At 36.6% G+C, this 17763-nt stretch overlaps 1 protein-coding gene across 5 annotated transcripts in view; it reads right to left on the reverse strand.

The window, feature by feature from the left end:
- Akt3 (AKT serine/threonine kinase 3) overlaps window positions 1-17763 on the reverse strand; it is a 281481-nt gene that overhangs the window by 29239 nt on the left and 234479 nt on the right. For all 5 annotated transcript variants that reach the window (XM_032915105.1, XM_032915106.1, XM_032915102.1 and 2 more), the window contains one exon: window positions 15969-16097. In XM_032915105.1, the coding sequence (XP_032770996.1) occupies window positions 15969-16097 (129 nt within the window). The remainder of the gene's footprint in view (window positions 1-15968; window positions 16098-17763) is intronic.

Below are 17763 nucleotides of genomic sequence, written 5' to 3' on the forward strand. Positions count from 1 at the left end.
GTACATTAACTGTTAAAGCATTATTCACAAGAAGTGAATTCTGTATTAAAAATACAACTTCAAATACTTATACAAAGCAGTTAAAATATATTCAGAAACATTCAATGTACAAAAAAAGAGGGAAGGTTGCTAAAGTTTGTCAAAATAAATCCAAAATACATTTGTATCTGCAGGATCAAATGGCGTACATGGACCACTCGTTTCTTAGTATCTCATAGGTAGGCCTACTACACTTGACCTTCTGATTTCCTCCAACAACTTGAAGTTAGGCCAGGCTGGAGAGATCACACACTGTGCCTTATACATTCTACTTTAAAAAGTAAGTTTAAAATAAGGCAGAACACAGGGCTGGAAGGTGGGATTGGTGGTTTAGAGTACCTGGGACTATTGGAAAAGACCTGGGCCCTATTCCCAGCACTGTCATGATGGCTCACAGCCATCTGTGCCTGCACTGTAAGGAAACCAGGCATCCTCCTCTGACCTTTCTGGTATCTGGTACCCATGATGATGCATACATATTCACAGAGGCAAAATACTTAGATACCACAAAATAAATCTAAAAGTAAAATGTAAAGTCAACAATACAAAGCAAACAGTAAAAGGTGAGCATACCAACAATTGTAAGAATGATCATCATGGGTACTGCAACCAAGTAGTAAATATGACAGTGCTTGTAAGTCCTTAAACTCTTTTGGAAAAATGAATGAAATGATTATCAGTATTTAGTGTTTTGAATTATAGTATACTTTTGTATCTGAAGCCTTAGCAGCAATAAACTTTAGGGAGGCACAGCAGCAGACATCTTTAATCCCAGCTCTTGGGAAGCAGAGGCAGGTGGATCTCTGAGTCTGAGGCCAGCTCAGTCTACAGAGTGAGTTCCAGGACAGCCAGGGATACTCAGAGAAACCCTGTCTCAAAAAAGAAAAAGAAAAGAAAAAGGAAAAAATTATGGAATCTTTGTGGTATATGCCCTTATATACACTTCTCAAAGTATAAAAGATGCAAAAACAATTTAGTTAGTTCTGGCATAAAGGTATCTCTTCAGTTACATTACAAGAATTCCTTCAAATCCGAAGATGTGAAGATCCATTTACTCCCCACTGACCAAGCCCCTAGAAAGCTGCAACTAGAAGCCTGGCCTGGGGCAAGTGTTCTGCCACTAAGCCACACCCAACTGCCATTGGGATTCTTGCTCAGTGGACGATTCCGCATCCACAGACAACATCTTCTACTTTACTGACATAACTACATTAGAATCAATGTTAAACCTCAGTTTATTTGACCCTTTCAAGCTTCGAGGAACCCTGTCCTAGCACATAAATTTTATCGATTAAAATTATATGCTTTACTGATTTTTAGGTATTTCTGATGGTCACATTAAAGTTACCTATAAATAATATGACATGAATATTTAAAGATTAGGGACAGAATTTCAAAACCTCAAATCATACCTTTGTTTTATTAGGTTTAAGAACTTAATATCTGTAACTTAAAATCACAAATCCAATTACTGTGAGTAAAGAAAATACTTTCCGAAAGAGAAACATCAGTTTTTAATAGATAAAACATTCACAATTTTTTTGTGTCTGAGTAAGTAATATGGGAACAACAACAACAACAACAACAACAACAACAACAACAACAAGAACCCCCCTAAGGAACAGGGTCAGGAAGCATAAGGAATCCTCTCATTTCTTAAAGAAAACGCAGTCTGCACCTTTCAAAGCAACAGTGACTGCTGAATAGCTCACCAGTGAGGTGTACTGTTTTCTGGACATTTATCTAACGATACAGGATTTTACCCAATAATAAAACAAAACAAAAATCTAACTAATCTTTAACGGCACTCCTTCAACACCAACAGAACAGTGGCATACCTGAAAAGGAGCCAAATGTGGTTTTTAACCTCTTTTTTCATAAAACCATAAAAAGCATAAAGGCTGGATTAACTGCCGTCTGAACCCACATCTCAGCAGCCGGGTTCTCATCCCCAGCTGGCAAAGCTGGCCCATCCTTTATTTCTGTTAAACGCCTGGTTTCCAGCCAGAAGGGTGGGGGTGCATAACATGAAGAATTTCATTTGAAGAGAAAAAGGCATCTAAAAATCAAAACTGCATTTTAAGAAAACCTATTTGATAAAACAAAATAATTTCACTTAGCTTTGTAAAATAAACACTGAGTCTCAATATAGGTAGTTTTGCCTCTGACATGTGGACCTTCACTGACATACGGAAACATGCGGATGTAACTGGAACTGTGTGTGGCATTTCTTTGTGGTCAGCAATACTGACGTACTGCACTGTGGTACTAACGTGTAGACTTCAGTCCTGCTGAGAGCACACCCTCAAAGCACAGTCAAGTCTTAATCGGCTTTGCTGTCAACTACAAGAAAAGATGCTTATGTAAGTTACAAGGTAAATAGTCTAAGAACTAGAAATGAAAATGACTTATATCATACACATAGACACGCACTGTGAAACACATTCCACTATTCAGACAATTTCTCCCTTAAATAGAATACTTTTAAAACGCAATTCTGTGAAATAGTCTCAAATTTTCAAATCAAGTTAATTATTCCAAATAGAAGTGTTTTGAATTATTTTTGGACAATTATTTTTTCTTACTCAAAGTATTCCTTTTTCTAAAATTCTAGTAATGTAAAATTTGTGCTTTTTAACTTAATGTTAGAAAAATCTCTCTGCTTTCTTCTAATGATGACTTTCCATAGCAAACCAGCCCATCAGTTTCATGGTGACTGGGAAGCTGAAGAGTATCAGAGACAGTAGTCTAACGGTTTAGTACTAGGGACGTCCATGTCACCCTCCTTCAACTCATCTGTCATCCTATTAGGCTCTAACTGCAGATTGCAACATACTCTGAGAGAAGAAATCGGTAAAATACTGATCTTGAAAATGACCTAAATGTCTGTTACCTTAAAGCAACACAGACTTTTACCCAAAATTAAAGACGCAAGCAGGAATGCAGACATCTAGTGCCAACTTCAATCCTAACCTTTTAGTCTTAGATAGCCTATCCACTCAACACAATTCCCACAAAGGCAAGGGACAAAAGAAGACTGACTGAAAGTAAATGTACCCCATTAAGTGAGGAGAGACCACATAAAATAGAAGTCAAATAGCACAAACTCCAGGAAGGAGGCTGATCTTCAATCTCTCCACCAGAATCACCAGAATCCAGAAACTGCTTTACTCTCAGATATTTAAACACACACACACACACACACACACACACACCAAAAAAAACCTAATATTCAAGCAAATAAATTAACATTTGGTAACATATGATAAAAATACTTGTATTTATTTTTAAAAGTCTGGTAAGTTAACAGGCAAACGATAACAAAAAACTCAATTTTTAATCTACAAATATGCTCTTAAACAATTATTAATTTTGAAAGATGACATTAAGTAACTATCTATTTCAGAATGACATCATCAATTAAATGTTTCAATATTCATGTAATAGGAATTTAGAAAAACACTTCATTTACCAAGAAGGACTTACGAGCAGAGTGAAAGGACACCTTTATCAGTTTGCTACTCAGGCCAAACAATGCACCCAAGGCTAGCGATTATAAGGAGGCAATGCATGCCCTGGAGTGGCTTGCTGCTCAATCAATAATCCTGACAGAACAGATGGGAGAAAAATCAAACATCTAAACAAACTGTCTACACACCTATGTTGTGAAAGTAAACTGTGAACTTAGATGAACCAACCAATTTACCACTTTTTCAATTTTTTTTTCTGGTAGCCTCACTTTTCAGGTACCTGATATGTATGATATATAGAGACATGTATCTATACTTCATTGCTTATAAAGGTTGTTTATATGTATTTCACATCAATGGTATTTGATAAAAACGGCAGGTTTAATTATTCAGATTTTAAGAAATTTATACTTTTAAGCGGAGTATATAATCCTAAGAACTATGAGACCCAGGGTTTGTGAATATTTTCTTATTGCTATTTTATACAGCATTATAATTATTGCCCATTGCTCTAATTCTTAAGATACACCATCTGTAGATATCATATGCAATTAGCTCCAGGTTTTTTTGTGTTTTCTATTACCTACTTACACGTAAAATTAACTGAAGGCAGCTGACATCACAATTTCAAAAGCAAACCAGTAAAAACAGGAAAGTCCCTTAAGACAAAAGCTAAGTGTACATAATGTCAGTGATTAAATCATACATGCATGCATCTGCCTTTAGTTCTCTAGACTGCCTTTTTATCACAAAACGACAGAAATTAATAAATGCTAAAAAACTGGGCCATGTGACTCAAGTAAAAATAGGCATCATTAGTGTTCCCACTTAAGGCTCCTGTTTTCGTATCTCAGCATCCAGAGAACTTAGAATTAAGGTTTGTGCTTTAACTAAAATCATACCAAATAGTCTGATTCATCACATTGAAAAGAGGCTTAGGTGAAATGTAGCTAGGATAAAAATTTGTAAGTTCTAAACTAGTAAATGGCACTAGTTGAAAAGGTTGGAGGGCATTTATTCTACTTTACTTCACTTTTCAACAATATCCAATTATTGGACGAATTGTAATAACTGTTAATGTTACCCATAATAGGTCCACAGGAAGGAAATAAATCAGTAACAAGGCAACTCATCTGATAGAGGTTCTGAGATACGAATTCTAACTAGGAAGCACACAACAACAAGAACTAATTACTGTGCCCTGATGAGACTTAAATTTATTTAACTTCCCTTTAATATTGGGGCTGACATCTTTTCAGACTGCCAGAAAGAGGAAGGGACAGGTGTTGGAAGAATTATTCATAATTAAATAAAATGTTAGCGTTCAAAACAATGTTAGTTAAGTCAGACCTCTCACAAAGCTTAGGAGTCTAAGACTAATCTCATGATTTGAGGAATACAGCAGACTTTATCAAGGGCCACTCTGAAGGTGACAATGGACATTACTGTTTCTGCCAGCAGGCTATAGGTGCACATGTAACTGGCCATTCATTTTCACTAAGAGCTCAAAAGACAATACTGAGTTGACTATGTTACTCACCCATTTAATCCTCATCGATCGAAATTTTATCAGGTTTATTTCTATCTGTTCCCTTCTCCTACATTACCTCACACTCATCTATTCCATGATTCTACATACTTCTTATGACATTAGTGTATATTTCTGATTTTAAATTTTTATGTAGTTAATTTTCATTTGTATTGTTTTATCATAATAAAAGATTTCTTTACCAAAAGTCACCAATATTCAAATGCATTTCAGATATTTTAATAATTTATAGCAGATATTAAACATAGATCTAAAAAGAAAAATATACAGAGTTCTAATAAATAAATGCTTTAGAAATTGGCTCTGAAACCAAGAAGCACTTTCAGTGATGGGGAGCCATTCTTTGCAGTTAGATAAAATAAGCATGCATACTTCCATTTTCAACAATAACCACAGCTGATATTATATATTCTTTAAAACCCAACTCATTTTATAATCTCAATGTTTTTTCTAAGTTGATTATCAAATAGTTTTATTTTTATGCTATTACAAAAGTGTATTTCTATGGGTTCCCCAAACCACCTTCCTCAACCTTGCCCATCTGTCACCATCTGCTTCTTTTTAGCATGTACTTTTTGTGTGATCACATAAGCATGTGAAAGATAACTAACGTTCAGATGATTATGTGCTGGTGCATTTGAGGACTGGGCACAATAAAAGTGAACTGCCAAAACGCACTTAACACTTTTAATTTTGTTGGGTCTTGCATGTAAGCTACATTTGATTTTCAAACTGGTTTACAGTTGGAAAGTTGAGCAGGTACTGCTAACTCAAAAGCAAAGCTGAGACTCCAAATAATTAGCACTGCATAAAATCATCTGGATTTAATAGGATCCAAACTAAATAATCAGATTTAAAATAGTTTATATGTAATTTCTGAATTCTTTTATAAGTTAAAGGTGTTAAAACACAGCACAGACTACAAAAATAGAATCCGTTTAAGACATCTTACGGCCCATAATTTTTTAACGGGTTGGTTTTATTTCCTTGGATTAAAACAAGAAAAACGAACTCATTTAAAGCTGTGCATATCAATGCATTTTCAGAGACACTGCACATGAAATGTCTACTTCACAGGCCCATCGAAACTTAACCTAAAGGTAATACACTTCTTCATTATTCATCAAGCAAGTAAAGAGATAAAACGTATTTAGATGTTCATTTTTTTTTCAATTAATGTTATTTTACTGAGAAGACTTACATTTTCTGGTGGTATTTACCACAAAATAAGGGGAGTCCATGTAAATATAAGCATTTAAAAATATGGTATAATTCTGACACATTTAATAAACTGGCTTTAGATGATATCTCCTATCCTTTCTGAACAATCTTCAAATATATACCATCTTCTTTTAAATAGCAAACCACTGCAAACAGAGTAAATGAGAGGTAAAGCGCATGCTGGTGGAAATGGAGGTTGTCACAACTCCACAATCCGTTCAGATAGTGCTCAAAGGGCAGAAGCACAAAAACCTGGCGTGAGTCCTGCCCAGGAACAGAAGTCAAGTGTGCACCCTAGGTCTGACAGGTGTCTCATCTCCTACCAAGAAAAGATCAACATTGATAATAGTACAGGGCAGAAATGAAAGGCTCAAAAAAGTGGTAAACATCATCTGACAGCAAAGAAAAAGGCTAGTGTCAGCATGAGATAATCTCTCTCTAGTTGACCATGTAAATCCCACTCTATCATAACCTCTGGCTTGCAATTCACAGGGACTCCCTTACCCATAGAATTCAAACCTCTGCATTCCAACGAGGCTGTGCACTGACTGCCACACACACGTGGCATTTTGTGCACATGCACACACAATGCGCATACTCAACTATATATATATATATATATATATATATATATATATATATATATACACACACACACACACACACAAAATCATTAAATGCAATACACTTTTAAACAGTAAAATGAATGCTTAATTTTTTTTTACAAAATGGATAATCTCTTGAATACTGTAAACTCTTAAAAATGACAGAACTCTTTGTATTCGGGGCTTAGTTTGTCATTCAGTTGACAATGTCTACACAGAAAATAGTATCTTTGTTTCTTAGAAGATCATCTGCTTCTGAAATGTGTTTTTATCTTGTTCAGAATAATTTCTCCTAATTGTGACAAAACTAATTTGGGTATTCTAAATCTGGAATGCCTTCATTCATTGCAAATGTATAGCAAGGGCAACTGAATGCCAGAGAAACAAAGAATTTGTTTACCATGACATTCACAAAAACAAACTTGTCCAGAAAATATGATCTTATACTTGAATAAATAAAAACCTCATTTCTAAAATTTTACTTAACTCTGTCACAAAAACAGAGAATTTTAAACTCTAGCATCTACAACAGAGAAAATTACATGTTTGGCAAGACAACAATACTTGGAAATATACTTTAAATATTAGCACTTATTTATAATTACTAAGCCTTTTGAAATGTTAATTTAACTATTAGTTTTAAAAAAAAACAATATTGTAAGGCAACATGATAATACATACATAATTTAGTTTCTAATTCCTTCTGATTACCGTTTCCTGTTGGGCCATCATTCACATGATTACAGATGAAAAGGTAGGTTTTATGAGCTAGTATTCCTAATTAGAATCTTAATACTCCTAGGAAGTACAGAGGAGTAAATGATCAAAACATTATTTACATAGATGAAAGTCTCAAAGAATAATTTTTAGATTTTAGAGAGAGAGAGCTAGCATACTGTACTACTGTTTACCCCCATCACCTTCTGGCTGTATATGGTTATTAAGATGAAGATGAGCACCAGTGGAAGGGGAAGCCCTGGGTCCTGCTAAGACTGAACCCCCAGTGAACGGGATTGTTGGGGGGAGGGCGGCAATGGGGGGAGGATGGGGAGGGGAACACCCATAAAGAAGGGGAGGGGGGCGGGGGATGTTTGCCCGGAAACCAGGAAAGGGAATAACACTCGAAATGTATATAAGAAATACTCGTTAATAAAAAAAAAAAAAAAAAAAAGATGAAGATGAGTTTCACTAGGCTTCACATCACTATTCCAAATACCACAGGGACAAGGTGATGCTCACTACCAGAAATCCTGCTCAACCAAGGAGGCTCGCAATAACATCGGCCGCAGAGCCTTGATGCGTTCTGAGGGTGCCCATTAGGCAAGGCTGGCTCCAGTCCCTCTAGCTGCCTTGTATGCAAAACTTTCTCTGCATTGGTTTCCTCTGTCGTAGCACTCTGATCTGAGCAACTGTGCCTTTCCGCAATCATCTCTCTGTGGAAGACTGTTTCCCTAATCCATGTGCAGTGACTCCAGTCTCACACACTTCCTCACAGTGGGAGGAATACTCTATGCTAGTGCTGGTTTAACCTGGGAAGGTTTACAACTGCTTCAAGGAGTAAGTATATGACCAAAGTTATATGAAGCTTATGAAAAAAGGTCAGGAAATGAGATGACATATGAATGATCTCAGCAGCACTTTTCATAACAGCCAAACCATGGGCACACTGTGGGCAACAGTTAAAATCTGCTAAGGAAAAGAGCCCGACCTGCAAAGCTCCTTACCACATAACTTTATTTACATGAAATGTTCAAAAAAAGCTTTAAAGAAAAAGATTTACATTAGCCTACAGAGAAAGAATGAGAAGCTAATAAAGGTGAAGTCACAATTGCCATTATTAAAACATTTTGGAATTACAAGGAATAGTTGTACAACTTTAGACATTTGAAAAAGCAAACTGGAGATAAAATTTTATGACATGTGAACTGTATTCAAATGATAAAAAATAAAGCATGTCTTAGAATGGAACTTTCAACAGCTAATATATTGAAAACCAGAGAAGGATGAGAGAAAGCACAGGTTGCTTCTCATTTGTTCCTAGGACATTTGCTAGGCCAAAGAACCTGGGCCATTGCGAAGAGGCCTATGCCAAAGGGAGGCTGTAAGTGCTCCTGTCAATAACCTGAAGGACATGGCACTGGACACCAACCTGCAGAACACACAGACAATGAAGACACTTGGAGATAATTTTAGTCTCTAAACACCTTGTTGATGAACCTTTTAGCTAAAGTCACAGTTATGAACAGAACAAAAAGAATTCACCTGTGTGGCCCCATGTGACTTCTTGATTTAAAAGAACTCCAAGTTTACAGGAAATCCTGTTTCACCACTGAACATTTGAGTACAGCTACTATATGAACCTTCTGGTTTCCATTTATGCCCAGACCTGTCCCTGTGCCAAGCTCTCCATACCCAAATCCTGCCAGAAAAGAGCTGGTCTTCCAGGAGGGCTGGCACTCCTGACAGCTAAAGTGAGACTACCACTTCTACTCTGAGGGACCCATCTGAAGACCTCAAGATACAAGGATCAAAAACTTCCCTGGGATAGGATCCTTCCAGTTTCCATCTGTGCTCCAAAGTTGACCCTGTGCACAGCTCTCCATACTCCAATTCCTCCCAGAGAGAGCTGGTCTCCCAGGAGTACGGACAGACTTACAGGAGGGACAGGTCACAGTCAGAGACAGCAAGACTAGCTAACACCAGAGATAACGAGATGGCTAGAGGAAAGTATAAGAACATAAGCAACAGAAACCAAGGCTAACTGGCATCATCAGAACCCAGTTCTCCCACCACAGAAAGCCCAATACACTGGAAAAGCAAGATTCTGACTTAAAATCACAGCTCATGATGATGATAGAGGACTTTAAGAAGGACATAAATAACTCTCTTAAAGAAATACAGGACAACACAGGCGTACAGGTAGAAACCCTGAATAGGAAACACAAAAAAATCCCTTAACGAATTACAGGAAAACACAACCAAACAGGTGAAGGAATTGAACAAAACCATCCAGGATTTAAAAATGTAAATAGAAAAGATAAATCACAAAAAGAGACAACCCTGGAGATAGAAAACTTACGAAAGAGATCAGGAGTCATAGATGCAAGCATCACCAACAGAATACAAGAGATAGAAGAGAGGATCTCAGGGGAAGAAAATACCATAGAAAACATTGACATAACAGTCAAAGAAAATGCAAATTGAAAAAATCTCCTACCCTAAAACATCCAGGAAATCCAGGACACAATAATAAAACCAAACCTAAGGATAATAGGTATACAAGATAGTGAAGATTCCTGACTTAAAGGGCCAGTGAATATCTTCAACAAAATTATAGAAGAAAACTTCCATAACCCAAAGAAAGAGAAGCCCATGAACATACAGGAAGCTTACAGAACTCCAAATAGATTGGACCAGAAAAAAAATTCCTCCCGTCACATAATAGAACACCAAATGAACAAAACAAAGTAAGAATATTAAAAGAAGTAAGGGGAAAAGGCCTAGTAACATACAAAGGCAGACCTATCAGAATTACACCAGACTTCTCAACATAGAATATGAAAGCTAGAAGATCCTGGGCAGATGTCATACAGACTCTAAGAGAACACAAATGCCAGCCCAGGCTACTATATCCAGCAAAATTCTTAATTACCATAGAAGGAGAGCTCAAGATATTCCATGACAAAACCAAATTTACACAGTATCTTTCCATAAATACCCAAAAGAAGAGAGTCACACAAACATAATTCCACCTCTAACAGCAAAAATAACAGGAAACAACAATTACTATTCCTTAATATCACTTAATATCAAGAGATTCAATTCCCCAATAAAAAGACATAGATTAACAGACTGGATAGGGAAACAGGACTCAGAATTTTGCTGCACAAAGGAAATACACCTCAGTCACAAAGACAGAAACTACCTCAGAGTGAAGGCTGGAAAAATTTTTTCCAAGCAAATGGTCCAAAAAACAACTAGTATTAGCCATTCTAATAGCAAATAAAATCGATTTTCAACCAAAAGTTATCCAAAAAGATAAGAAAGGACATTTCATACTCATCAAAGGAAAAATCTACCACAATGAACTCTCAATTCTGAACATCTATGCTCCAAATGCAAGGACACCCACATTCATAAGAGAAAGTTTGCTAAAGCTCAAAGCTCACAAAATAATAGTGGGAGTCTCCAATATTCCACTCTCATTAATGGGCAGATCATGGAAACAGAAATTAAACAGAGACACAGTGAAACTAACAGAAGTTATGAACCAAATGGATTTGACAGATATCTATAGAACATTTCATACTAAAACAAAAGAATATGCCTTCTTCTCAGTAACTCATGGTACCTTCTTCAAAATTGACTATATAATCAGTCACAGGCTTCAACAGATACAAGATGACAGAAATAATCCCATGCATCCTATCAGATCACCACGGAGTAAGGCTGATCTTCACTAACAACAAAAATGACAGAAAGCTCACATACACATGGAAGCTGAACAACTCTGTACACAATGATAACTTGGTCAAGGAAAAAATAAAGAAAGAAATTAAAGACTTTTTAGAATTTAGTGAAAATGAAGGCACAAGATACCCCAACATATGGGACACAGTGAAAGCAGTGCTAAGAGGAAAACTCACAGCACTGAGTGCCTTCAGAAAGAAACTGGAGAGAACATACGCTAGCAGCTTAACAGCACACCTGAAAGCTCTAGAACATAAAGAGGAAAATACACCCAAGAGGAGTAGATGGCAGAAGATAATCAAACTCAGGGCTGAAATCAATCAAGTGGAAACAAAAAGAACTATTCAAACAATCAACAAAAACAGGACCTGGTTCATTCAGAAAACCAACAATGATAGATAAACCCTTAGCCAGACTAACCAGAGGGTATAGAGAGAGTACCCAAATTAACAAAATCAGAAATGAAAAGGGAGACAATAATAACAGAATCTGAGGAAATTAAAAAAATCCTACTATAAAAGCCTATACGCAACAAAACTGGAAAATTTGGAGGAAATGGACAATTTTCTGGGCAGATTTTTAGGTACCAAAGTTAACTCAGGATCATATAGACCACCTAAACAATCCCATAACTCTAAAGATATAGAAGCAGTCATTTAAAGTCTTTCAACCAAAGAAAGCCCAGGACCAGATGGGTTTAGTGAAGAATTCTATCAGATCTTCAAAGAAGACCTAATACCAATACTCTTCAAACTATTCAACAAAACAGAAACAGAAGAACACTACCCAAATTCCTCTATGAAGCCACAATTATGTTAATACCTAATCCATACAAAGACCCCCCAAAAAAAGAAAGAGAACTTCAGACCAATTTCCCTTATGAGTATCGATGCAAAAATACTCAATAAAATTCTTGCAAACCGAATCCAGGAACACATCAGAACTATCATCCATCATGAACAAGTAGGCTTCATCCTGTCCTGGTTCAATATACAGAAATCCATCAATGTAATCAACCACATAAACAAACTCAAAGAAAATACCCCACGATCACTTCATTAGATAAAGCATTTGAGAACATTTAACACCCCTTCATGGTAAACGTCTTGGAAAGATCAGGATTCAAGGTCCATACCTAAACACAGTAAAAGCAGTATATAGAAAACCAGTAGCCAACATCAAACTAAATGGAGAGAAACTTGAACCAATCCCACAAAAACAGAGACTGGACAAGGTTGATCACTCTCTCCTTATCTATTCAATATACTACTTGACATTCTAGTTAGAGTAATTAGAAAACAAAAGGAGGTCAAAGGGATACAAATTGGAGAGGATGAAGTCAAAATATAAATACTTGCAGATGATATGATAGTGTACTTAAGTAACTCCAAAAATTCTACCAAAGAACTCCTACAGCTGATAAACATCAAAGTGGCTGCATATAAAATTAACTCAAAAAATCACTAGCCTTCCTCTACTCAAAGGATAAACAGGCTGAGAAAGAAATTAAGGAAGTGACACCCTTCACAACAGTCACAAATAATATAAAATATTTGGGAGTGAATATAATCAAACAAGTGAAAGATCCGTATGACAAAAACGTCAAGTCTCTGAAGAATGAAATAGAAAAAGACCTCAGAAGATGGAAAGATATCCCCTGTTCATGGATCAGCAGGATTAACATAGTAAAAATGGGCAACTTACCAAAAGCAATCTACAGGTTCAGTGCAATCCCCATCAAAATTCCAACTCTTCTCAAATTCATTTGGAATAACAAAAATCCAGGATAGCGAAAACCATTCTCAACAATAAAAGAACATCTGGAGGAATCACTGTCCCTGACCTCAAGCTGTACTACTGAGCAGTAGTGATAAAAACAGCATGGTATTGGTACAGAGACAGGCAGGTAGATCAATGGAATAGAACTGAAGACCCAGAAATGAACCCACACATTATGGTAACTTGATCTTTGACAAAGAAACCAAAACCATCCAACAGAAAAAAGAAAGCATTTCAACAAATGGTGCTGGTTCAACTGGCAGTCAGCATGTAGAAGTGCAAATTGACTCATTCTTAGCTCCTTGTACAAAGTTCAAGCCCAAATGGATCAAGGACCTCCACAAAAAAAAAAAAAAAAAAAAAAGATACACTGAATATAATAGAAGAAAAACTGGGAAAGTGGGAAAGAGCCTTGAACACATTGGCACAGGGGAAAATTTCCTGAACAGAATACCAATGGCTCATGGTCTAAGATCAACAATTGACAAATGAGACCTCATACAACTGCAAAGCTTCTGTAAGGCAAAGACACTGTCAATAGGAGAAAATGGCAACCCACAGATTGGGAAAAGATCTTTACCAGCCCTACATACAATAGAGGGCTAATATCCAAAATATACTAAGAACTCAGGAAGTTAGACTCCAGAGAGTCAAATAACCCAATTAAAATATGGGGTACAGAGCTAAACAAAGAATTCTCAGCTGAGGAATATTGAATGGCTGAGAAGCACCTAAAGAAATGTTCAATGTCCTTAGTCATCAGGGAAATGCAAATCAAAACAATTCTGACATTCCACCTCAGACCAGTCAGAATAGCTGAGATCAAAAACTCAGGCTGAGATACTGGTGAGGATGTGGAGAAAGAGGAACACTCCCCCACTGCTGGTGGGATTGTAAGCTGATATATCCACTGTGGAAATCAGTCTGGCGGTTCCTCAGAAAATTGTACTACCTGAGGATCCAGCTATACCACTCCTGTGCATATATCCAAATGTTGCTCCAACATGTAACAAGGACACAGGCTCCACTCTGCTCATAGCAGCCTCATTTATAATAGCCCGAAGCTAGAAACAACCAAGATGTCCCTCAACAGAGAAATGGATACAGAAAATGTGTTACATTTACACAATGGAACACTACTCAGCTATTAAAAAAATGACTCATGAAATTCACGGGCAAATGGATGGATCCAGAAAATATCCTGAGTGAGGTGACTCAGACACAAATGAACATACATGGTATGCACTCACTGATAAGTGGATATTAGGCAAAGAGTTTGGAATACCCACAATGCAACTCACAGACCACATGAAGCTCAAGAAGAAAGAAGACCAAAGTGTGAATACTTCAGTCCCACTTATAAGGGTGAACAAAATAATCAAGGGAAATAGAGGGTGGGAGGGACTTGGGAGGAAGGCAGGAGGGGAGAGGAAAAGAGGGGCAGAATCAGGTATGGGAGGAGATGGAGGAGATCCAGAGGACAGGCATGACCCCCTGCTTAATGGATGGGGCCACCCACCCATCTCCAAAATTTTAACCCAGAATTGCTCCCATCTAAAGGAAATATCAGGACAAAGAGTGGAGCAGAAACTGAAGGAAAGGCCATCCAGAGACTGTTCCACCTGGAGATCCATCCCATATGCAGTCACCGAACCCAGACACTATTGCTGATACCAAGAAGTGCATGCTGACAGGGCCTGATACAGCTCTCTCCTGAGAGGCTCTGCCAGATACTGACCAATACTGATTAGGATGCTCGAAGCCAACCATCTGACTGATCAAAGGGACCCCAATGGAGCAATCAGGGGAAGGACTAAAGGAGCTGAAGGAGCCTTATGGCATCAATGGGAGGGGAAGCCCTTGGTCCTGTGAAGGCTTGATATCTCAGTGTAGGGGAATGCTAGGGCGGTGAGGTAGGAGTGGGTGGGTGGGTGGGTGGGTGAGCACACTTATAGAGTCAGGGTAAGGTAGATGGGATAGTGGGATTGCAGAGGAGAAACCAGGAAAGGGGGCAATACTTGAAATGTAAATAAATAAAATATCCAATTAAAAACAAAAGAAAAAAAGCTACTACATTAAAGCATATCTTTTCCTTTATTATTTTTCATTTTTCACTATGGAACCTAGGATATACACATACACATATGCTATATATATATATATGCACGTATATATGTTTATGCACACACATATATGTTTATGCACACACACATATGTGTATGTGAGCATGTTTTATACATACATAGTCTCTGTCCAATAGAATTTCCTTCACTGGACAGTCATTTTCTATCTTGTTCCTATATTGGCATATTAAACAAAAAACCCCCAACATAGAGAAGACACACAACAAATACTTGAATAAGGCTTTGAAACCTTCTCTTCATCCGTTCTTATGAACTTCAAAATGTAAGTAAGTCATTTTTTCAGTTTCTTCAACAACAGTTTTCAGTAGTAAGAACCAAATACCAACAACACTCACTACAATCTCTGCTTCTAGGTAAAGTCCAAGATATTCTATAAAACCATAAATATGCTTACAGAAGTTACTCAATTATCCTAAATTAACAAATGAACTAAAATGAATAGAGTGAGAAAGTAAAATATATCAAAGAAAAAAATAACCTAATCTACTTTATTAAAAATGTGCTTATGAACTGTACAAAATTTAATTTTCATGTTTGTGGTCTTAAAATACTACATCATTGAGTTAAAAGCGATTAAATTATTCTGATTGAAATCTTGCTTAAAATAGTGAATACTGCAACTTGACAAAAATATTTAAATGTTTTGAGAAACACTGGTGTTATTTTTTCTGTAAAATGAACTTGTGCATACCTCTGGTGCCAGATACTCTGGTGTACCACAGAATGTCTTCATGGTAGCTGCATCTGTGATCCCTTCTTTGCAAAGTCCAAAATCCGTAATTTTTATATGGCCATCCTTATCTAGCATCAAATTCTCCAACTGTGTGTGAAAACAGCATAATTTATTTTATAAGCTTCAACAACAAGAGAACAATTTTGAAAAATCATTAATAGGGCCCTGGAAAGAGATGTGGCTGTAGTTAACGTCTTTACAGAGCCTACATGTTAACATGTAAAATGTATAGCTGTTGTAAAAGCTCAAATAATAAATAACAATAAGAAAAAACTGAATAAATATTCTATCCTCTGGTAGACTGCACTATCGGTGTATATTACACTGATCCTGCTCATGTAATTTATATGCACCAGAAATCAGTCTTAAAAGAGAAATATAACATCATTTCTCGGCATTTGAAAAAAACTTCTGAGTTGCTAGATACAAAAAAATAAAATAAACATTTTTATAAATCATAGGGAAATTCTATTTTTAAAAAATTCTGAATTGCACCAAATTGTATACCTTCATATCTCATCTGAGTTTCACACCACATATTAATAGATAAAGAATTAAATGAAGTCTAAGGTCAGGGTTAGCCAAGTATAGAATAATGGTGTCTGGACACGAACAACCAGAGTCATTACAGATAGTGTTTGTAACACCTACAAAGAGTCTGCAAAGAGATATCCTCACATTTTTATGGTATACTGACATGATATCAATTTTTATTAGGCAATGTAAGTATTTATTAAGGAGATACTTAGTAAAACTAAATTTCCTATAATGACTTATATTAGTAATTTAGGCAAATTATGTTTTCTGAAAACATAACAAAAGCTTTATTAAAAGCGTTATTAATAAACAAGAACCAAGAAAATTTCCTAAGTTAATAAGTTTCCAGTGCTGAATGGGACACTGCACATAGGTATCAGCTCTTTTCATATAAGCAACCCAGGAAGAGACACACAACAAATACTTGAATAAGGCTTTGAAACCTTCTCTTCATCCGTTCTTATGAACTTCAAAATGTAAGTAAGTCAGGTGTGTAAGGCACCTGATTGCTGGAGCCCATGGGGTGGAAAGAAAGGGCTGATTCCCATAAGGTATCTTCTGATCACCACAGGATGCCAGCACTCACTTGCCCTCCCTCCCAACAGCCCCTTGCTAAGTGAATTTTTTCTAAAGAAGTCCAGCTACTGTAGGTATCTCAAATTAGTTTGCACGTAAAGGTTTACAAGTTCATTATAAGATCGGAGTCTACTCAAACTGATCAAAATGAGCGCCTAAATCGTGGGGAGAAGGGTAGGTCTTTTTTAAGACAGGGTCTCACTTTATAGCTCTGCCTGGCCTGTAACTTACTTTCGAAAGCAGGGCTGACATTGAACTCTGAGATCTACCACACTCTGCCTCCTAAATTAAATTAAATTAAATCCGCCTGGATTAAAGAGTGGTGCAAGCCATCACTCTTGGCCTAAAATCAGGTTTTGATGATGTTGTTCTAAACTATCTGGTATCTAAAACAGTCACTCAAATATTTTAGATTTACTTTAGATTTTTATTCATTTTAGATTGCTTTAGATTTTAAACTTTTAGATTTATAAAAATTCTAAAGGACTGGGGACTGGAGAGATGGCTCAAAATTTAGCAGTACCTACTAATCTTCTAAAGGCCTGGAGTTCAGTTTCCGGTCTTTGTGGGCACTCACAATCACAGAAAAAGACAGACAGAAAGACAAACACACACAAATAAAAAATTAAATTTAAAAAGA

This window comes from Rattus rattus, chromosome 10 (genome assembly GCF_011064425.1).
Source record: "Rattus rattus isolate New Zealand chromosome 10, Rrattus_CSIRO_v1, whole genome shotgun sequence".
Lineage (NCBI taxonomy): Eukaryota > Metazoa > Chordata > Mammalia > Rodentia > Muridae > Rattus > Rattus rattus.